The sequence below is a fragment of the Glycine max genome, chromosome 8, assembly GCF_000004515.6.
Source record: "Glycine max cultivar Williams 82 chromosome 8, Glycine_max_v4.0, whole genome shotgun sequence".
NCBI classification, from domain to species: domain Eukaryota; kingdom Viridiplantae; phylum Streptophyta; class Magnoliopsida; order Fabales; family Fabaceae; genus Glycine; species Glycine max.
This window is the reverse complement of record NC_038244.2, coordinates 11,134,382-11,157,207: the sequence shown is the minus strand read 5'-3', so window position 1 is coordinate 11,157,207 and position 22,826 is coordinate 11,134,382. Positions and strand designations below refer to the sequence as shown.

The following is a 22,826-nucleotide window of genomic DNA, read 5'->3' as shown; positions in this document are numbered from 1 at the left end:
AACCCAAAAAAGAAATAAATCAATTTTGCTTTAGTGTTTTTCATCACCAAACTCCAGCTGGGCCCCACCTACCACCTCACACCTTACTAACTCGCAGTCATAGTCCTAACTCCCTCATTTCTCATTTATATATATAATTTATTTATTTTCGTTTTTATTATAAGTTCGGTGTGTGTTTTCTTCCTTTTTAATAATCTTAGCTTTGATTACTTTTTCTCTCGATCTCTTTGTCCCCCCCTCTCTCTTCTTGCTCTTGTGTTGTATCTCCTTCTCTCTTACGCGTCTTCATTTCCACTCACACACACAAAAACACAAATACACTCTCTCTATCTATATTGTTGGCGTTCTCAGCACTTTCTCTCTCTAAAAGATTAGGACCAGCCGACGGTGGCTGCCTTCTGAAGGAATCAAAGTGCACACACACTGCACGCACAACCCCCCAACACTGTCTTCTCCTCTTTCACTTTCTCTCTCTTTAAAGAAGGGAAATTTGGTGTTTTTATTGTTTTTGCCCGCAATTGGGAATTGCGTTTGTGGGGGTGGGGAAGAAAAAAAAAGAGTGATTTTGGATCTTTTGGTTTTGTGTTGGGGAAGTGGGTGTGATGTGGTGATGTTGAGCAATGCAAGCGTGAATCTTTTTCTTCTGAAACAAAGAGGGGTTCTCGATTTGTAGTAGAAGAAGAAGAAGACTTTGTCAGTTCAAGAGACAGTGATGCACACCGGTGGAAGACTCGTTGCTGGTTCCCACAACAGGAACGAGTTTGTGCTCATCAATGCCGATGAGAATGGAAGGGTAACCTCTCTCTCTCTTCTGAACTTTATAGGGTTTTTGGGACTTTTATGTCCTAGTAAATTTGTGTTTTATTTCTCTTCCGATCTCTTTTTCTACGCCAAAAAGTGTCCATCTTTATTGTTTTTTGCACTGTCGGTGGTCTCTTGAAGCGGTCTGACGCGGCTTCTGTGGTTATCCTGTTCTTATTTTGAGTTATTAGCTTGTGGGGTGGGGGGCGTTTTGTTGTGAACAATATGGGTTGTGAGTTAAAAATTGGATTTTTCGTTTTCGGGAGATAAGCTTCAGATTTAATTGATCGTGGTTCGGTTTGAGGGTTTGACCCTTCTGGAGTGTGTCTACAATGTGTGAACATTGTATCAGATTTCGCTCGTGAGATTAGCTGAGGAATTAGTTAGACTGGTGAGGGTGGAACAATTGCCAATTGTTTTATCAGATATTGGAAGATTTGATGTTGATATGTGACCTAATTAGCTTTGAGAGGAGTGTGTGAATAAATTTGTCTATCTTCCCTGCCTATGTGACTTGGATTTGTACAACCTTTAAGTTGGGTAGGATTTTGCTAGCGAGGAATGTTATTGGGTGGTTGGATTGTTTAGTTTCTCCAAGGATTGTAAATCAGGTGCTAATGACACTGTTGTTCTCTTGTTTTGTTGGTTTGGTTCTGCTCAGATTAAGTCTGTCCGAGAGCTGAGTGGACAGATATGTCAGATTTGTGGGGATGAGATAGAGATTACTGTGGATGGGGAGCCATTTGTTGCCTGCAATGAGTGTGCTTTCCCGGTTTGCCGGCCTTGCTATGAGTATGAAAGGCGCGAGGGGAACCAGGCTTGTCCTCAGTGCAAGACCAGATACAAACGTATCAAAGGTGAGATTGGCTTTGTATTTCCTTTCTTTGACTCTGGTATCTTGTTACTGTTGTGGAAAAATTTCTTACAGCGTTAATGATGAATGAATTGCAGGTAGTCCCAGGGTTGAAGGCGATGAAGAGGAAGATGATACTGATGACTTGGACAATGAGTTTGATTATGGGGATATTGATGCTTTGGGCCCACAACCAATGTCGGAATCCTTGTATTCTGGACGCCCTAACACTGGGCGAGGTGCTAATAATGGATCTGGCTTGGCGACAAACTTGGAACATGGCTCGTCTGCTCTCAATTCTGACATACCGCTCCTGACTTATGGGGAGGAGGTACTATATTGTTGAATTTCTCTTTTGGCGTGTCTGATTGTCGTTCTGTGTGGGGATCACTTCACACTGGCAACTGATTCTAACAAACTACCATTTTTGCTATTTTTAGGATCCTGAGATATCTTCTGATAGACACGCGCTAATTGTTCCGCCTTATGTGAATCATGGGAGCAGAGTCCATCCAATGCCTTATACCGATCCGTCTATTCCATGTAAGTGCTGTACAATTGTCTAGTTCTGCATTGTTAAATTTTATGTTGTCTGTATATATTCTCATCATGTTCCTTCTTTTGTTATAGTGCAACCCAGACCCATGGTCCCCAAGAAAGACATTGCTGTGTATGGGTATGGAAGTGTGGCTTGGAAAGACCGCATGGAAGATTGGAAAAAAAGACAGAGTGACAAACTTCAGGTGGTGAAGCATGAAGGGAGCAATGATGGAAATTTTGGTGATGATTTTGAGGACCCCGATTTACCTATGTAAGTCTCCAATTCAACATTCTATATTGCTTCATTTAAGTTCCTAGTTATGCTCCATAATTAGAGTGGGTACTAGTGCACCTCTTTACAACATCAAAGCCATATCATTTTGCATTAGGAAGACATTTAAGACTCCAAATCAATGTAATTGCAATAGGTGGTTGTTGGATACATGCATACATCTTAGTCTTTAATCTGTTATTGTTTTGTTAGTTAGGTGTTGCAGTGTATGCATGTGCACTTGGGGCTGGAGGATGCAAGTTTAACTAGAATGGAACAATTACATTTCTCTAATTTTCTACCCTATACTGTTTCTTTGAGTATTGACATTTTTATCAATATATTATAACAGGATGGATGAAGGCAGGCAGCCACTTTCTCGGAAGCTACCTATCCCTTCAAGCAAGATAAATCCTTACAGAATGATTATAATACTCCGCCTTGTTGTGCTTGGGCTCTTTTTCCATTATAGAATTCTCCACCCAGTTAATGATGCATATGGCTTGTGGTTGACATCAGTCATCTGTGAAATATGGTTTGCTGTATCATGGATAATGGATCAGTTTCCAAAATGGTACCCAATACAGCGAGAAACATACCTTGATCGTCTGTCACTCAGGTAATTGAGCCTACCTACCATATCTGGTGATTTTTATTTCTTGATTTGCATTTATTCTGTACCCAAGTATATCTCATTCTAATTTTCACGCTTAAAAGTCCTACTTTCTTGCTCAAGATTGGCTTTTTACATTGCGGCAGGTATGAAAAAGAAGGGAAGCCATCTGAGTTGTCCAGTGTAGACGTCTTTGTCAGTACTGTTGATCCCATGAAGGAACCTCCACTGATTACAGCAAACACTGTTCTATCTATCCTTGCTGTTGATTATCCAGTTGATAAAGTTGCATGCTATGTCTCAGATGATGGTGCTGCTATGCTTACTTTTGAAGCACTGTCTGAGACATCTGAATTTGCTAGGAGATGGGTTCCATTTTGTAAGAAATACAATATTGAGCCCCGGGCACCAGAATGGTACTTTGGTCAGAAGATGGACTATCTGAAAAATAAAGTACACCCAGCATTTGTCAGGGAAAGGAGAGCAATGAAGGTGTCAACTTTTTCTTTTTATGTAATTTGCTTCTTGCGCCAAAAGATGCCACCATTTGACTCTGCTAATGGTCTTTTTGATTTTGGCTGTTACAGAGGGATTATGAAGAATTTAAGGTGAGGATTAACAGTTTGGTGGCAACAGCACAAAAGGTTCCTGAGGATGGATGGACCATGCAAGATGGGACTCCTTGGCCTGGAAATAATGTGAGGGATCATCCTGGCATGATTCAGGTAAGAAGGCATATCAGTTTAACAGACACCAAAAATAGTGTTTGCATATGATGTTGTCAGGCTTCTCATGAGATGATTTTGAAAACATTTTTCCCCCTTTAATTTTTTTCTGTTAAATCAACAAGATTTTTTTTTAAACTTTTGAAAACTCTGGTTGATGTGTTCCCCCTGTATAAATACATTCCTCTGCCTGACGTTCAAACTAATTTGCATCATAGAATGTAAGCAACCATGCATTGCAAGTAGACTTGCTTATGCCACCTTTCTGCTTTGGCTAGAGGATTTGGATCCTAGTCCATTTCACTGACTTCTGAGTTACAAATGCTAAAATTCTTTTTGTATTTTATAGGTCTTCCTTGGGCAGGATGGTGTTCGTGATGTTGAAGGAAATGAGCTACCCCGCTTGGTCTACGTTTCTAGAGAAAAGAGGCCAGGGTTTGATCACCACAAAAAGGCTGGTGCAATGAATGCTCTGGTAAGCATCAATTCACTTTATTATTTTGGTTCAGGTTCAGCTGATTTTCCATTGACCTTAAATAACTTGTTTTTGTAATGATATTAAATATGTGAAGGTACGGGCTTCAGCAATTATCACTAATGCACCCTATCTTCTGAATGTTGATTGTGATCACTACATTAACAATAGCAAGGCACTTAGAGAAGCTATGTGTTTTATGATGGATCCTCAACTAGGGAAAAAGGTTTGCTATGTGCAATTTCCTCAGCGATTTGATGGAATTGATAGACATGATAGATATTCAAACAGAAATGTTGTATTTTTCGATGTAAGTTTTCTCTTCCTCTTTTTTTGCTTGTTTGACTGCTTTTCTTTCAGTCCTTTAATATGGCAACTACTAACTCCCCAATTGAAAACAGATTAACATGAAAGGATTGGATGGGATACAAGGTCCAATATATGTCGGAACTGGATGTGTTTTCAGAAGGTACGCACTTTATGGATATGATGCACCTGCCAAGAAGAAACCACCGAGCAAAACTTGTAACTGTTGGCCAAAGTGGTGCTGCCTATGTTGTGGCTCTAGAAAGAAAAAGAATGCCAATAGTAAGAAGGAGAAAAAGAGGAAGGTGAAGCACAGTGAAGCATCAAAGCAGATACATGCACTTGAAAATATTGAGGCGGGGAATGAAGGTTAGAATTTTGGACCATGTGGCTGTTCTTACTAGTCAAAATACATACTTTGAGAAATTTCCTCAATAATACTAAATAAATTCTTTTCCAGGAACCAACAATGAGAAGACATCCAATCTGACTCAAACAAAGTTGGAGAAGAGGTTTGGACAGTCTCCAGTATTTGTAGCCTCCACACTTTTGGATGATGGTGGAGTTCCACATGGCGTGAGTCCTGCATCACTTTTAAAAGAAGCCATCCAGGTCATCAGTTGTGGTTATGAAGACAAAACAGAATGGGGAAAAGAAGTAAGTATCATAGAAAAAAATTGTTTTGTTAATTCTTTTTGAAAAATTAGTCTTCTCATTCTTATATTTATTCTCTTGCTCATAAACCGTTGGCGTTTTACCAGGTTGGGTGGATATATGGTTCTGTGACAGAGGATATCTTGACTGGATTTAAAATGCATTGCCATGGTTGGCGGTCTGTGTATTGCATTCCTAAGCGGCCTGCATTTAAGGGGTCTGCGCCTATCAACCTTTCAGATCGTCTGCACCAAGTTCTTCGGTGGGCTCTTGGGTCTGTTGAGATTTTTTTCAGCAGACATTGTCCAATCTGGTATGGCTATGGTGGTGGATTGAAATTGTTGGAACGATTTTCCTACATTAACTCGGTCGTATATCCCTGGACTTCCCTCCCATTGCTTGTCTACTGTACTCTACCAGCCATATGCCTTCTGACTGGAAAATTTATCGTACCCGAGGTATGCTTGTATCTATTTGTCTGTCAGTGAAGGAATCCCTTTCATATTTTCCCTTCCTCAACTAAGGATTTAAAAAAATTTAATATTTGGGCTGTTGAGATTAAGGCTAGGATCTGGCTCCTCTGAAGTGTATGTGAACTTTAGAGGGAATAGTGAGGGGTTATAACTGTTTGTTGGAAAATCTAGAGTAGATTTTAACTTCATAAATTGTTATGAATATGCATATATTTGATCAAAATTTAAGCCTTTGATTTTATAACCAATGGTTATAAAACTGGATTTTCCCTGTTGAAGTGCACTCATCATACAGGAGCTAAATTCATAATGCTATATGTGGGAAAACTAGAATGAAAATGATTTTGGAGCATCTAAATACTCATATCTGTGGCTTTGCCATCTTGAAACTATTTTGGAGGTTATTGGCATTGCATGTTACCACGTCATTTGTGTCCCTTTATTTTTAAACAGTTGGATTTTACTTGAAGCGAAAAGTATAGACTTGTTGGGTTACTAATATCCAAATTTGTGTCTCAACTCAAAATGCAGATTAGCAACTATGCCAGTCTTGTGTTCATGGCCCTCTTCATATCCATTGCAGCAACTGGCATCCTTGAGATGCAATGGGGCGGTGTTAGCATAGACGACTGGTGGAGGAACGAACAGTTTTGGGTGATCGGAGGTGTTTCTTCCCATCTATTTGCCCTATTTCAGGGTTTACTGAAGGTCTTGGCTGGTGTGAACACAAACTTCACTGTGACCTCAAAAGCAGCAGATGATGGAGAATTCTCAGAACTCTACATATTCAAGTGGACATCACTCTTGATCCCTCCAATGACTTTACTTATCATGAATATTGTCGGGGTGGTTGTCGGGATCTCAGATGCCATCAACAATGGTTATGACTCATGGGGACCTCTCTTTGGTAGATTGTTCTTTGCATTGTGGGTGATCCTCCATCTCTACCCCTTCTTGAAGGGGTTGCTTGGAAAACAAGATAGAATGCCAACCATTATATTGGTTTGGTCAATCCTTCTGGCCTCCATCTTGACTCTCATGTGGGTCAGAATTAACCCGTTTGTGTCAAGAGACGGCCCCGTGTTAGAAATTTGTGGATTGAATTGCGACGAGTCGTGAATAAAGAAAAGCTGAAGAAGAAGGGTTAGTTATTTTTCAGCTACACTGCAGTCATGTTGAAGAATGCAGCCAGCACATGCTTCACAAAGTTGCACGAATTTTCGGATGGAAGTTTTATTTTTCGGGTGTGTAGAGATTAAAGAGAGGAAGGGGAGGGGGCTGACACATTGTTACCTTGTAATAGGGTTTTTTCATTTATTCTTTGATTATATTTTCTGTGGGTTTTAGTGTTATTCTCTTTCCAGTTTCATGTATTATAAGAAAGAGGCATTGAATGATAAATTATTCCCTCTTCAAAATGGGGGATCCTCAGTCTCAAGAAATTACTTGGTCATATTTTTAGGTATGGGTCTTGTTCTGTTTAAAACCATTTGTAATACCGTCAAAACTATGGATATTCTTGTTCCTCAGATGTGTTTTTGTGTTTTATTATTTAACACTCAGGAACCTTTTGGTTTGATTCAATTATTCAATGTTTGGATGGCACTAGAAAGTAACGTGTTGACGAGTTTGTTCCTGCAACTTGCTTTTTCAAATTTATTTTGGACTTTCGTGATTTGTAATTTTCCTGCTCAACCCCACCACTAAAAATAGTAACGTTATATTGCCCTATTTCACATTCAAGATCTGGTCATCCCCACTGGCACAGTTATTAGGTTTGCTAATAACTTCTAACTCTAAGGAAGATCAAGGTCCTTGTATAACACTAAACATGTAAACAAAAAATTAAGGATTTACTGAAACTCCATGAAAGTCACGAAAAGGTTAGCAATATTCTTCACTGCGAGAAAGCTATTCTATTAGTGATTAAATGTACTGGCTGCTCACTTTTAATATATTTATATTAATAGTTTAAAATAGTTTTATATCATTAATTAATAAAAAATAACTGTATTTTAAAGGTAATTATTGAAAAAATTAGCAATTTTATTATACATGTGATGCTTGATGATTAGAGCAACTGTAAGGTTGTTTTACAGTGACATGACATACCCTATTTTCTATTCACCAAAAAAAAAAGAACCTTACCCTATTTTCTATTCACCAAAAAAAAAAAGAACCTTACCCTATTTTCTCTTATATTAGCATTGGAATTCAGATGTCACCATCCATTTAGTGCCAAGTTTCAGTGATTGTTTTCCTCTTATTTTTTTTTATAGGAGAGAAATGTACCTGAACTCAACTCTGAATACTGTTTCGTCGAATACTCATTTATCGGATAACTTGTGCCGGATAAAAAAATAAAGGAAGAGTAAAGAAAGTGTTTAATTAGTTGAATATGGTGTATGAGTGTTGTAAATTCCTAATATCATATTCAATTATTATGAATAAAAAAACAAAAAGAGCTAAAATGGCTAAAGCAGGATTCTGATTTAAATCAGGGAGCATTCGTACTGTTTAATCGACCCCTTCAACAAAAACACAACCGCAAGAGTTGTCAAAATGGGAAAGCACAATAGGCAAAATATAGGTTGGTTTTTGAAATATTTTCCCAACTTATAGTTTGGTCTGTAATAGGCCAGGTCAACCCTTAGGCCCATTTTTATTTTGCTCTAACTATTTAAGCTTAAAGTGTTGATTTAATGTCCAAAATGTGAAGTCAGAAAATAAGAATGACTAGTTACTGAAAAAGTTGTCTGTATTATGTTTTTTTTCTTCTTTTTATCATATGTGGATGTTGCTGTTATTGGTAGACATGATAATTAAATTCAAATATGTGAGTAAATGTTTGATCTCGACCCGAGTAATGAGTATGACAGGAAAAAATTGCTTCAACCAAATTCAAGTTTGAGTCTTCTTTGACACGTAAAAGCAGGATCGAAGTTGAATTAGAGGATGTAGCCCTCCGTCATTAAACCTGCTCTGCTATTATGGTTAAAATTTTATTTCATATTTTTTATAATATTAAAATATATATGAATTATTTTAATATTTTAATAAGTCACTTGATCAAGTCTCATTTTCCCTATACCAAGCCCACGTGATCCAATCTCATTTGCATAAGTCCATGCCACTATTACCTTCTTTATAAGTATAAAACAAAGAATGACATATGTATATATATAAAGACTTGAAAGCATTTACAAGTGAAATCAAGTAATGTGAGACTTTCACTTTTTAGAATATTCACATTTTTTCTTTGTTGAAACTATTCTTCATATAATACACCATAATTTACATTAAATGCAAAATAAATTTCAAATTCTTCTTGTGGAGATGATATCAAGCTACTTACTAGTTAATTAATTTTGATCCAATCACTAATTTTACATCAATTATTGATTGAGGAGTGCTAGCTTATTATTTGTTAAAATTTATTGAAAATTATAAAATCATGAGAGAGGATAATTTAATAAGACGCGAGATCTATAATTTTTAATCAATTTCAATCAAGATAGTATGTTCAAAATAGTGATTTGAGAGTATGAGACTAACATTTCCTGATTGATTTTTTGTTAGCTGTCTCAATGGCCAAGGAGAAGGTGAGTCTTTCTCTGAAAAGAAAAAAAAAAAGGAGGTGTGTGTGAGAGCCAGGGCAGAGTATGAGCATCGGATAGTTATCGGTTGTTTCACTAAATCTAATTGGGATGGTACTATGGTAAGCAGTTTTGGTATCTGCTAAAAACTAATATAGTTATAAGATCGATCATTTAAAAAATTTATTCAATTATTTTTTCTCTGTCAATTTAACCAAACATGCTCACTTTTAGTTAGCTCTGGAACGAATTGCAATGGGAAATGATGAGTGTTATGTTTTTTTTTGGCAAAAATTGTTCGCGAACAAAAATAATGGCCTTTGTTGAATGCTCATGATGATATCGTTCCCTTGCAAACAATATTTAATTTACGTGTGAGCTATGTGTGTGTGTTGTATGTTCTGTTCTATGACGCGTACACAATCTGTTATTATTTTATTTTTTTTGGTGTTGCATAGCACTTCTTAAATGGTAATTGAAAGAGTTGAGAAATCATGACGTGATAATTTGCACAAATTGCTTTGCTTCCACGTTCCAAGCTTCCTGACTTGCATAAGTTAACTATATGCTTTAATTTCAAGGAAAGCGCGTGAGAGAAAGAAAGAAAAAACACAAAAATTGAGAGAGATAATGTGAATCGAATGCAGAATTATTTTAGTTTAATCAGAAGTCTCGTCCTAAGTATATTCGACTTAAAAAGTGATATAAATAAAAAAAATGAGAGAGTCTGGTTGATAATTAATGTTTGATTAATTTTATATTAAGAAAACAAGTTTACTTAGTCCAACAAAGGTTGAGACAACCAAAACCTTGCAAATTGAGTCCTTGAATCTACTCTTCCACTTTTTTCCCCTTTTTCTCTCCTTCTCCAAAAACAAAAAATACTCTGGAAAAAGTTTTTTCGGCAAGTAACGTACTCTTTCAGAAACTTAAGAAAAGATAGAAAAATGAAATGAATGACGCGGATAGAAGAATTCTTGGTAATCATTCTTATAAAGTTCGTTTATTAGAATAGTTTATGTTATATTACTAAATATTTATTTTATTAACTAATATAAAATGAAAGAGTCTAAATTATATATAAGGGGAAAAATCATTGAAGTATTTAATTAGGAGTTTGGATAAAGAGAAAGCAGCCAAACATATTCAGGCTCTTATTATTGGTCAAAACAACTTGAACTACAAATTTGAAGTGGACTCTATCCTGAGAAAAACAAAAACAATCTTGTTTAGAAAAAGAAAATCTTCATTTGAATGGTAAATTCCACATATCTCTATCAAGGTGTGTTCCAATTTCTACACGGGCAACGAATTAACCATATATAGCTGATCCAAGCCGTTTAGGACTTTTGGTGCATTATTCATACGAGACCCTTTAAAAAGAAGGTTTTTCTAATTATAGTACCCGTTGGATTGCCGACCAAGAAGTCAAAGATGAGATCATAAAGATCAATCCAACGGTCACGAGTCGTTTTTGAAAAGTACGGAAATTAGCATTAATTGGATGATTCTGATTCATGCATTTAAATAAAAAACATTGTCAGCTTCATAGAACCAACCTAGTAGTTTCTATCTAGCTGGTCTGGTTTTTTTTTTTTTTTTTTCTAAATTAAAACTCACACAACACGTACCCAGAAAACACGCTAAACGCTAGGTACATAATAATAATATGATGATGATTTGTTGAGCTGCAGAAAAACACACGCATATTATTATCATTAAGAGTGGGTTCGAAGTGTGTTAACAAAAATCTCTAATGGCAGAAGCACCTTCTCCACGTTCTTCTTTGCGTAAGGGTAAGAGTAAGGTCGTGAAGGATCATTGCTTGATGATAACTGAATCTGAGGTGGACGCGGCGGAGAACCTTATGCAGCTTAGTGGTGAAGACGAGAGCAACAAGAGGAGCAGAAGCGAGGTTGATCAGAGGCTAAGTGGTATTATAATGGCGAAAATACAAGAGATTTTTGGGAATGACGTCATTGAGGTTTTTCCAACGAAGAAGCAAAGGAGATATCGATCTCTTGTGAGTATTTACCTGGTCACAAGCCCGGTTAATGCTGGAAACGATAGATTAAGGCTGAAGGCATGACAAGTGATAAAAAGTAAGGGTAATTAATATATATTAAACCTTAAACTTGAAAGTAGGTAGCTTTAGCTTTAATAATTGTTAACTGGGTCAGTCCAGGTTTTTGTGTGCAGAAAATGTTTTTCTGGATCGCAACTTTACTTGTACTCTTTCTATAGAGAAATGTCTCAGTAGTAGTGTTGCCTTTTGTCGTTATTAATCTCTTAGATGGTGCATGTTGATTTAATTATGGATGCGTTGATGAAGGATGATGCAAAGTATGTATCTTAATTGCTTATTTTGCAGTTTGTTTTAATTCATCGACCTATAGTTTTCCAATTAACGCTTTTCATTTTCTCTTATCATTCTATGGTGAGGGGAATTGCTTTGGGTTGTCATCAACGAATGAATGTTTAATGTAATTGTGTAGCTTCAATTCTTCTGAGTAATTAACTGTTTTTAATTTTTTTTTTGTGTGTACGTGTGTATACTTGTGTAAGAGCTACCTATTACCTATGAGATAAATTTCTCAGGTGTACGTACAGTGATCCACATATACAAATGCATACAATGTGGTGTTTGATATATGGAGAAGCTAGCTAGCTATAAAGGATTGAATGTGCAACACATGCTAATACTTAGTTTGTTGACTTTATTGCAAAATGAAAAGGTTCAGAAGTTTGGGTTTTGCTGCACACAATTTTGAATTTTCCACTCAGTCTTTTCTGTCTGGCCTTAATTCAGAAATCAATTAATCAAGAGTACTTGTGTTGGATATATAGTAATGAAAGTTGACGGAGATCCATCGACACTTGGTCATGCTAAGAACTCTTATTTTGTTATTTTCATTGCTCATTTATATTTAAGCTTTCACACTCTTCGTCCTCCAAATTCTAAAGACCTTCATTTTCAAAATATACCTAATTAGTATACTATATTAATCAGCCAGTGCTAGCTAAACATAGAAAGCTAACCGAGAGCACCAAAATATTATGTTCCATAATTATCTGATTATATATTAAATCATCTATAATAATTTATGTATGAATATATAATTTAGAGTTAATTTCTCACATCTTTAAAATAAGAATTGTTTTTCTTTGATACACACTATATTTATATAAGGACAATGCAATTCATATTTCTGTCTATGTTCTTTCTATATATCTTTATCATTTGTTAAATATGTTGTAATAAGGGGTCTAGATTGGTTGTTTGAATAATGCATGCGCATAAATTGTTTAAATCTTTTTATATATGAATTTAATTTCTACAAATAATAACAATATCGCCTTAATTAAATGAACATGAATTAGACAATATTATAAGGATTCAACATCTATTTTTTTTGTAGAGGGGATTCAACGTCTATTTAACTTCTAGAATTTTCAACACATCTATCTTCAACATTGGCCAAAAATTGATCGAGAAATTCTATTGTTCATGTTTTCAACAATTTTCTCTATAACTAGGAGATATAACTGATAACAAGTGGAGAGAGAAATATAACAAAGAGAGAGAGAAAAAGTTATAAAAATATGTTTTTCGAATACATAAAAAAAAGTTATAAGATGCTGTCAAAAAAGAAAAAAGAAAACAGCTATAAGATATGTTCTACGATTATAGGGAAAAAAACTACTTAATCTAATATACCCTTTAGGGCTAGGTGTACTCCATAAATTTTAGAAGGAAAATTATATATGTTTGACATGACTCACGTTTCTAAAAAATGGATTATTGATTGCCTTTATTAAACGAAAGTAAATTGTCTATATTAGCAATCTTTTGTGATCAACAGAGAAAACTAAGTTATAGTCTATGGATCAATTTAGTGACTAAATTACTGAACGAAATGTCAATGGCAAAAAGAAAACATTACATTCATTCGTTAAATTGGTCACAAACGTATATACAATTGTCAAAATAGTTTAATTTTAGGCATATATACAATTTTGTTCTCCGTAATTTAGTGTTTTTTTATTTATTTATTTTCATTCCTTTAATTTTTTCTCATTTTAATTATTATAAAATATGTTTATTTTATTTTCTGTTCTTAAGATGTTTTAAATAACGTTTTAAAAAATAAAAAATATTATCTAAAACACAAAAACAAAACAATCACATTTTATAAGACTAAAACAAAAAAAAATTACAATGATAACAAAAATTAAAAAATTATAAAGATAAAAAATATATTTAAACCTTAATTTTATTTCAACTAACCTCTCACAACAATTACTGTACGGACACAAAATGTCAGTAATTTAATTCATTTTCGGTAGATTGATAAATTTAAATTATCGAATTAAATGATTTTAACAGTCAGATATTGACTTTTCTTTTATCAATTTACATTGGTCAGTAATTACTATTGAACGCTATATTAACTGCCACAAAATTATCCAAATTGACTTATAAAAAATACTTATGATCTCTTTTAAAAATTAGTCACTGATTTTTTTTATTTAATAACAACAAATTAAGTCAATAACTAAATGTTTAACATAAAGGACTACTCTGTTAAAAAAAACATAAAGGAGTACTAAATCTCCCATTATAGCCTTTTCTCTCTCCCTCTCTGGCTCTCGCAAGCCACTGCCAACTCCCCCTCCCCGCACTATTACATAATTATGGTACCAGCACCATAAAACTAAAAAACTTTATCGATTATAAATAGGGAGTCATCATGACTTTAATGAACTATTCATGGATTGATAAAAAAAAATGGAAAGGGATGAAATATTACTAGATCTGATTATTTAAAACATAAGATGCATAAAAGTATTTGATGATGTTATATATTCCATTTCATCCAACATGTTAATTTTTTTTAATCTAAATTTAAGGGTATGGGATTTTTTTTTCAAATTCATTTTATATACCACTCTTTTTCGTCCTCTAATAAAGTTGTGCTGATTATAATTCTTACAAAAAATTGCTTCAACACCATATCATCTTTGAGCTAACTTATGAATCTGCAGTGCGAATGATAATTATATAAAAATTACCGATATTCTTTTTTAAAAGTAAAATGTTACACAGTTACACGAATCATTAATAGGAAGAGAATAAAATGCTGCCCAGTGACCCCCCGCTGGGAGATTCTTCCCCCTCCAACCTTCACGCGGTTGTCGCTTACCTCGATTTCATGCAAAATTCTGGTCATAAGTCATCACTGTTGAAAACCATATAACAAAATGTCTAACTAACTAATCTCTGACTCTTCAAAGGTAAAAGTAGCTCATCTTCCACTAATGCCAACAAGGTGGTTACAAATGATCATATTAGTAAATATTTATATCTTGTAAATTGCAAACGGGGAAAAAGGAGAGCAATTCAATATATATATATATATATATATATGCGCCTCATTTTTCACACAAAATTGTATGTAAACCTGGAAAGGAAAGCATTCCCTCATTTAGGACCAATTTGTTTAAACTTATTTGTTAAAAGAAATACTTTAAAATAAAATAAATAATTTTTTATTTATTTTTTAGTGTTTTTGTTTAAACTATTTTTTATTTTCTAAAAATAAAACTGATTAGAAAAAAAAATTATCTGCTTAAAACAGCACTTTTGATGTAAAAGAAAAACACTTTTTCACAATTTAAGTTAACTAAAAAAAAACTCACATTTTATCCTCGTAGGAAAAAAAATTGAAGTTCCATAAACCCAAAAACTTTGAAAGTTACATAAAGGCAAAAATAGAAAATATTCTACATTACACATGATGAAACGACATGGCAAGATTGTTAAAATGTGCATTGGGATGCGCAACGGTAACCTGATCATAAAAATCGCCAATATCAGGACATTATCATTTTTGTAATCATACATCTAATACAATTCATGAATCAATCTATAAACTAGAACTTAATGTATGAAAACTAAGACCACAAAAAATTATGCATATTGTATCTTCAGGAGCCTCGAGCCATGTATGAACTTCCTCAAACTTCCCCTTTAAACTTGGCTTCATACAACTCTGGTTGCTGCAAAACAAACAATCTCTTGAAATAATATAGAAGAAAAGTTTCACTGTATAACATTAGGAATTTTAAATTTTAAGCGGGGGAGAAAGAAAAAGGAAAGAGAGAACAGAGACATTCAGGCCGCACGATATCATGGTAATGTGATTATCGGACATGATATAAACACTCTAACCAAAGACTACAGGAATTCTCATATTCTAACCTGCTGAACCTCAATCTTTTATAAATAAAAATACATTAAATGAAGAAAATTATTCAAAAACATACACACAACTATAGACATGAAAACATTGCAGGAGAGACGACTAAAAAACCTGCTGATACTAAGCCTCACGTAGCCCAGGGGTCTGAACTGTAACATATTAATGCACAAGGATAACGGGTAGGGTGATATTGAAATAATAGGACACCTACTTAGACATTTGAAAAAGATAATATAATCCTAGAAAAGAAATACCTCAAGTAAGATAAATAAGTTCAACTCCGACTATTTCACAAATCTGATGAAAAAGTATATGAAAATTCCTATTTATAGATCCCTTTATGTCGCTGATGACTGGTTGGTCATGGGTAAGACTATGTATGCGAGGGTAAGACTGCATACAATGACACCCTCCCCCCAATACCTCTGCTTAGTGAGGAAACTCCGAGTACTTGGGTAAGTTAGTTTTTATTTCTGCTATGAAGCATTTATCAACCCTTCAGTACAGAAATGCCATCTTGTTCTCAAGATTTTTGCAAATATTATTAAAAACGTATTAACAAAAAATAAAAACAGAAAATAGACCGAACACCTAATTTTATTATAAATCACATTTTCAAGTCCAAAAGCAGGAAAGGTGGAACTCATGAATCAAAAGATTACCATGAAGACAGCTGAAATTAACCTGCGTGCAAACCATCTCATGTGCATTGCACGTTGAGCACCACTTGCCGCTTCCACTGTATCAAACCGCAAATACACAAAACCTGAACTTTTTCTGTATATGTGCCAAACCAATTAATTGTTACTCACATGAAATGTGGAAACTAATTTTAAAAATAAAGTAAAAGCATGCAGTAAAATTATTCTTGATTATTGAAGTGTGCTGCACATTTGTAAGCTTACTTGTCAACAAAAATATGCTTCACCCGGCCATATTTAGAACACTCTTCCTCTACATCCTCTTTAATGTCTATATCAAAATCAGGTTCCGTCTGCATTGCAATGTTTGCTATCACTAATTTGTTAAATTAAAAATCATATGATGGAAGTATATAATCAGTTAACCACGGACCTCAGTGCTCGGGTCGAACATATTCTTTAAAAGTAAACAGTCGCTGGGGTTTCCTACAGGTTCTACTGCTGGATTAGGCATAACTTGCGTTGGTAGAACTGGTGCGCCAATAGGCAAGCTAATAGTCTGCTGAGCAGGAACTGAGCCATTCACAACAGGCAAACCTAGGCTGCAAAGTTGAAAACTGTGAAGAAAATGAACCGATTTACAAAAAATTGAGAAATATTATTATTGACATACCTTGCAGGGTCAGCACCAGCCAGCCTCTGCATAAGCAATGCTCTTGAGTGAGCATTTAAAGTCTGCATAGCAAAGCACAGTACATAAGCAAGGTCTTCATTTTGAATAAATAACATTGTTAGTTTACCAGGGAGAAAAATCAACAAAACAAAGATGTAGGAACAGAGAAGCTTCCTAAACACCCTAAGGCCAATCCCAGCCTAGAAATAAATGTTTCTGAGTGCAAAATGAGAGTGAAAGATGCAGAAAAGAAAAAAAATCTTAATCTTATTTGAGAAGAGGGAAACCTGAAAGCACCTGCTTCTAACCTATGTTCAGAATTAACTTATGAGTTATTATGTGCAAATCCTCTCAGCACTAAACTTCAATGCAGGTGACAACCAATCCGTAAACACAAAAAACTTTTTTGAAGAGTTTGCATTGATAATTATAATTTTGTAAACATATTTTTTTAACTGAAAAAGGGCCTTTTTCTTTAAAGCACAAACAACTTTAGTAAATTTGTAATGTTGCATGATGAGGTATAGATTTAAAATTTTAAATGACACATCACTAGTCTTTGAATATTTTATATAACGAGAGCAAACTTACCAATCCACCTTCATCGTCATCCAAGTCTGCAGATTTTGCGGTTGTATCTTGGCTTGCAACATGATCTGTGACACATGAAACCTGAATTTGATGCACAATATCAGTCACAAACAAAAGAACTGACAGAATTATCATCAACAAAACTGAAAACAAACAAGTGAAAAACAAAATGAACAACACATTTCTACCTTGATAGTTCTGCCAGCAATCTCTAATTTTCCATTTAAACTCTGAGCAGCCTTGGCATGTTCTAGATGAGTAAACTGTCCAATGAATGCAAATTAAAGAGATAAATAGCAATGCTACCTGAATCCAAATTTCTCAAAGTTAAGTGTTAGAAACGAACTTGAACAAACCCAAAACCCTTGCAGTGTCCTGTTTCCAAGTCAAGAGGCAGTTGCACAATCTCAACCGGACCAAATGGCTCAAAAATCTAAAACACCCAAAACAAAGTATATCAAATGATGATAAAACTGTCGCAATAAGATTCAAATTGGTGACAACCTACCACTATACTAGATCCGGATAAGAGAAACTTAATTGAATATTTCTAAGGAGATATGATTTGTCAAGTTATTGGTATTCAATATAATCATGTGCATTCATATTCCTAATAAATGTAGCAAAGACCAAGAAACATGCCAAAACTCTGCATCCTCACCACAGCAGCCAATAGGACAGCAACAAAAGTAAAATACCTCCCGAAGCTGACTCTCAGTCATGTTGAAGTGAAGATTCCCCACATACAATTTTCGGTCCACAGCTCCATAGGGGCCAGTTACACCGGCTGCTCCACCAGAAGCATTAGATTGAACAAGGTTCTTTTCAGCTTCAGAAGGTTTCACCATTACAGGTTGTCCAAGAAGAAGTTGGCCAGAGAGAGCAATAGCCATTGGCACTGACATCGCATCATAAAATTCAATATACCTGCATCCTCATCAAGAACTTGCATCAAGTTTTCAGAACTAATAAACAAAGATGCAATCAAAACTTACGAAGCATACAGCAAAGAGATGTAAGGAAACAAAAACTATAGTGCAGACAGATCAGGCTGAGTTTCATTTGATGTATCTGACTTGTAAAGTAAATGTTAGCCTGTCATAATAAACATTAAAAGCTAAAGCATGTATTAATCATTAAATTGACAATTCAATCAAGAGAGAATAAGAGAAAATGATAGGAAGGAAACCATCTGAGACCAATGTTTTTAAAACTGGACCAGTCACTGAACTAAGGCACTAATTCAAGGTTCAATGTTCAACCATGGTTAAACTGTGATCGAACTGGTATTAATAAAATAATAAAATTTGATAATACATAAAATAATATGAAAACATAATATAATTTTATAAAACTAAAAATGAAACATAATGATATGGATTCAAAGTTCAAACCAAAGTCTAAGTTTCAACAATACACAACAAGGTTCATTAACCATAACAAGTTTAGGTTCATTTTTCCATGTTTTTAAGGGAAACAAATCAAAATTAACATTATATTAAGCATTTTTCATTGACCCATTGTAAACCATTTTTCTGGTCTGCCCAGTTTTCAGAACAGTGATTGAGACTGGAAGAGACAGGATTAGAGACGGTAACACGTACTTTGGAGATATATGTATACATGGGAAAATCCAACCCTAGGAAAAGAAACCAAACCAAAAACTGGCAGCTGGCCTTGCTCAATAACTCACTTGTCAGATAATAGTAAAGTCAAAAAGAACCAAATCCATGAGCATCTCATCTAGTAGCTACTTATAGCCATTATTCTAAAAAAAAGGGTAGAGATATAGAAAAGGAGAGTAAAATTTCCTCCATATCAACCTTACCAAGCCCCACAACCAATACAAGGGGCTTCCAATTAATAAATGGAGGAAAATAAACTAACAAGGGTATCAGCATACAAATGAAATCCTCATTGTATGACATGCAGAGGAAGAAAATTGGGAATAGGACCAAACAGAAAACTAGGATTATGTCATCTACCTTGAGTGTGCAGCATGAATTGATTAAACATGAGTGCAAGGTATTCCCACCATCCCTCATCATTATCGCATTGCTAGTCCATTTAAAGATACAGTTAAACATGATTCTTGGATGTTGATATCCTAATACCACAATAGCACATACATAAGAACAAGAGATTATTTGACAATAAAACACATACCCAACTCCTTTAGATCGTCTTGAGTTCCTATCCATGATCAGACGGACATCTCTCACCTGAAATGGAAGGAAAGAACATTAAACTTTGAAGTATCCCATACAGAAGCAAATATATGACATTCACCCTAAGCATGCAAACCAAACACCAAATTTGTGGTGTTGAACCAAAAACCAAACATCATGTAATGTAACCTCATATTCATTCATCGCAAAAACAAATGTTGAGAAATAATAAAGTCCATGTCCTACTTAAAACTGAAGGCAGAGGACAATATACCTCAACAGCAACCAAATGTCTCGGAATAAAAAACATTCAGTATGCTTGTAAGAACTTGTACATTGTACATAACTGTTACCAACTTACCATCGAGAACGAGAAGCAACAATATACTAAATACAAAACATAAAATAATAGTTTAAATGACAACATAAGTCAATAAAGTTCCAATGGAGAAAAAATAGTTCAATAGGCAAGTCATCCCAGTTCCAATGCCAAAAGTATATCAAATTTAAAAGCAACTGACCTTGCCAGCTTTTGAAAAGAACTCATACACATCTCTCTCTGTTGCTTTTAGCGGCATCTGAGATCATCACCGGACAAATAGCCAATCATCAGAACAAGACACCAAATATCCAAATATGTAGAACTTATGAATTCATATAATTTAAAACAAACAAAAATAGGAACTTCCAATAAACCTGGTAGGCAAAAACAGTTCTCTGATCCCTTTCTGGGTCTGCCTCAGGTTCTGCAGCCTCTTTTTTATCCCTAAATCTCCTGCAACTCAAATTAAAATGAAGTTATTAAAAAAATAATAAAAGAAGTTCATACTAATTAATTTTGATGATCAGAAGGTATAATTTATAGCATAATTCCAAATATACACCATTAACATTACAGTCCAAAATTGCACCTAATTTGAGAGGGAGTGATGTCTCATTCTATCAGTATAATCCAAAGTATATTTTGTTAGCATATCATCCACCAAATCATCACTTAATAATCCTTACAATATTATGCATATACTTCAGGACCTATGGTCAGGATTTCCTTACTTTATTATTCTTTGAATTAATAAAGCCAAAATTGCACCAGGAACCTATCATAAACCAACCTAGCAGGATCCATTAAATAAATCAATGATATAAAATACTAATACCTGGAAATATATAATAACATAATACCTACATCATGAATCCGGCTAAATCTAAGAGTCAGAGTAGCCAAATGAATGCCTAAGGCCCCAAGGTAAGGTGTCTGAAGAGGTGTCACCGCCTATTGGGACCATAGGAGTATCTTTCTGGTTCAAAAGAGAAATAGAAATACCTTTATATCTTATTCATAAATCATAACATTAGAAAAAGCCTAGCCAACTAACTTTACACTGAGATACTAAAGGGTGTATAATAGTTATCATATTAAAAGAATAACTATTTTTTGGGACTCTTAGCAGCAAGGAACTTAGCATACAGTGAGTTGCACACATCATAATCTTTTATTTTTAGAATTAATGTAACATATCTCAAGCAAAGTAGTCAAAAGTGAAAAGTTCCCTTAAGACACAAAGGGATTTCAATGCCTTGAGGCGATAGGCGCTTAAAACATAAAAGTATACACCTTAGTAAAGAAAACAGAGTTATGTTAATGCCTTGTGGCAACATAGCAATGATATGATTGATATACATTCTCAGGCCACCTCAAGGTCACTAATGGTATGCAAATTGCAAAACAAAATCATATAAGAAATATATAACACGAAGAAGCTAAAATGCATAAAATCTACCCTCAAATAATACAAATCCAGTCACATTTTATTAAACCAAATAAAGCTATATTCCCAACTCAGTCCCCCCTTTCACCAGAAAAAAAGGACAAAACTCCAATTGTGATTAGTTAAAGTTCTTCAGGTGCTTTTGGGATTGTTCTCCAATCAAAATTGGTGTTTCACACTTTCACTGCATTAATCCACATCGTAAAGGTTTCCATTAAAGGTTGACAAAGATTACCAACATAAAACTTCAATTCTGATTACAGAATCGAAAGTGCCTACAACACTGTATATAAGTTCAGTCCTTGCATAGAATTATAGCCACACCATTAGCCTTACCGCCATAGACAACTCTTTAAAAAGAATTCTGGATCTGGAAACGGATTTCAAGTAAACTAGTAGCTGACTAGTGAGTACTGACAAGTAACAACTACATAGCACATAATAAGAAAAACACCAACGCAGCACAAATGAATAAATGCAGATCTCATCGCCAATGCACACTTATTTCTGTTTTCTTTTTTGTTTTTATTTCACCATACTCATGACCATCCATTCAAACCATTTGCAAGGACAATTGATGAATTGAACCAACGCTAAACTAAAAAATTAACCCTAGTTCACAAACAAATTGCACAAAACACAAAGAAAAGACCAATTACCGGCCATCGCGCATATCAAAATCTCGCTCCCTATCTCTGTCCCTCTCGGAGCGACTCCTGCTCCTTGTGGATCTCTCCCTCTCCGCTCTTTCCCTCTCTCGCTCCCTATCCTTCTCTCTTCTCTCGCGCTCCTTTTCCCTATCCCTATCCCTATCCCTGTCCCTATCACGGTCTCTCCTATCCTTATCCTTATCCTTATCCCTCCTCTCTCTATCCTTATCCCTGTCTTTCCTCTCTCCGTCTCTCTCCCTCTCGCTCCTGTGACGACCAGAGGAACGTTCGCGGTCACGGTCTCTCTCTCTGTCTCTGTCGCGATCTCTCTTGGAACCGCCGTTCTCGTCGTCGACCCTAGACCTCTTGCTCTTTCTGTCATCGGCGTCGAGATCGTCGTCGACGTCGCGGGGCTTTCGGTAACTCCTCTCGCTCTTGTCGGTGACGTCCTTCTTCTTCTTGGAGGAATCTATGTCTTCCTCCACTGTCTTCTCCAGGTATTCGTACTCGTCGAAGTCCATTGGTTCCTCCTTCTTCTTCAGCTGAATTCTGAATTTCTAGGGTTTTAGGGTTTTCTTTACTCTCTCAGTCTTTCAATGAGAGTATAGTTGTTGCTTCTTCCCGTATTCGTAACAGTATTATAGAAGCTTTAATTCATATCCCTATATAAAATAAATATTTTCAATTATATTATGATTAAAAATTATAATGTTCCTCTTATAAAAATATTTTGACAAAACTAACTTTAAAGGGAGCTCGAAACT

At 35.0% G+C, this 22,826-nt stretch overlaps 2 protein-coding genes across 3 annotated transcripts; one reads left to right on the top strand and one right to left on the bottom strand.

Moving 5' to 3' along the window:
• The first annotated feature begins 166 nt into the window (after positions 1 to 166).
• Positions 167 to 7,240, top strand: LOC100794515 (cellulose synthase A catalytic subunit 2 [UDP-forming]). The gene is made up of 14 exons (XM_003531348.5): positions 167 to 793; positions 1,463 to 1,658; positions 1,753 to 1,985; positions 2,095 to 2,197; positions 2,285 to 2,465; positions 2,818 to 3,084; positions 3,225 to 3,570; positions 3,666 to 3,803; positions 4,153 to 4,278; positions 4,376 to 4,588; positions 4,680 to 4,953; positions 5,045 to 5,241; positions 5,346 to 5,696; positions 6,243 to 7,240. Exons 1-14 carry the CDS (start codon positions 713 to 715, stop codon positions 6,828 to 6,830), a joined length of 3,294 nt encoding a protein of 1,097 aa, XP_003531396.1. The 5' UTR covers positions 167 to 712; the 3' UTR covers positions 6,831 to 7,240.
• Positions 7,241 to 15,124: 7,884 nt separating this feature from the next.
• LOC100793461 (RNA-binding protein 39) lies at positions 15,125 to 22,745 on the bottom strand. Of its 2 annotated transcripts, none has more exons than XM_003531347.5 (13): positions 22,072 to 22,745; positions 20,340 to 20,418; positions 20,165 to 20,221; positions 19,642 to 19,697; positions 18,174 to 18,402; positions 17,822 to 17,908; positions 17,664 to 17,738; positions 17,476 to 17,556; positions 16,885 to 16,946; positions 16,645 to 16,813; positions 16,476 to 16,564; positions 16,233 to 16,347; positions 15,125 to 15,367 (listed from the first exon to the last, which is right to left on the bottom strand). In XM_003531347.5, the coding sequence occupies exons 1-13, from the start codon at positions 22,581 to 22,583 to the stop codon at positions 15,326 to 15,328; spliced, it is 1,653 nt and encodes a 550-aa protein (XP_003531395.1). In that variant the 5' UTR covers positions 22,584 to 22,745; the 3' UTR covers positions 15,125 to 15,325. The 2 variants fall into 2 exon arrangements, with proteins under 2 accessions (XP_003531395.1, XP_040874110.1); XM_041018176.1 differs by having other exon boundaries at positions 16,233 to 16,309.
• Between the last annotated feature and the right edge of the window lie 81 nt (positions 22,746 to 22,826).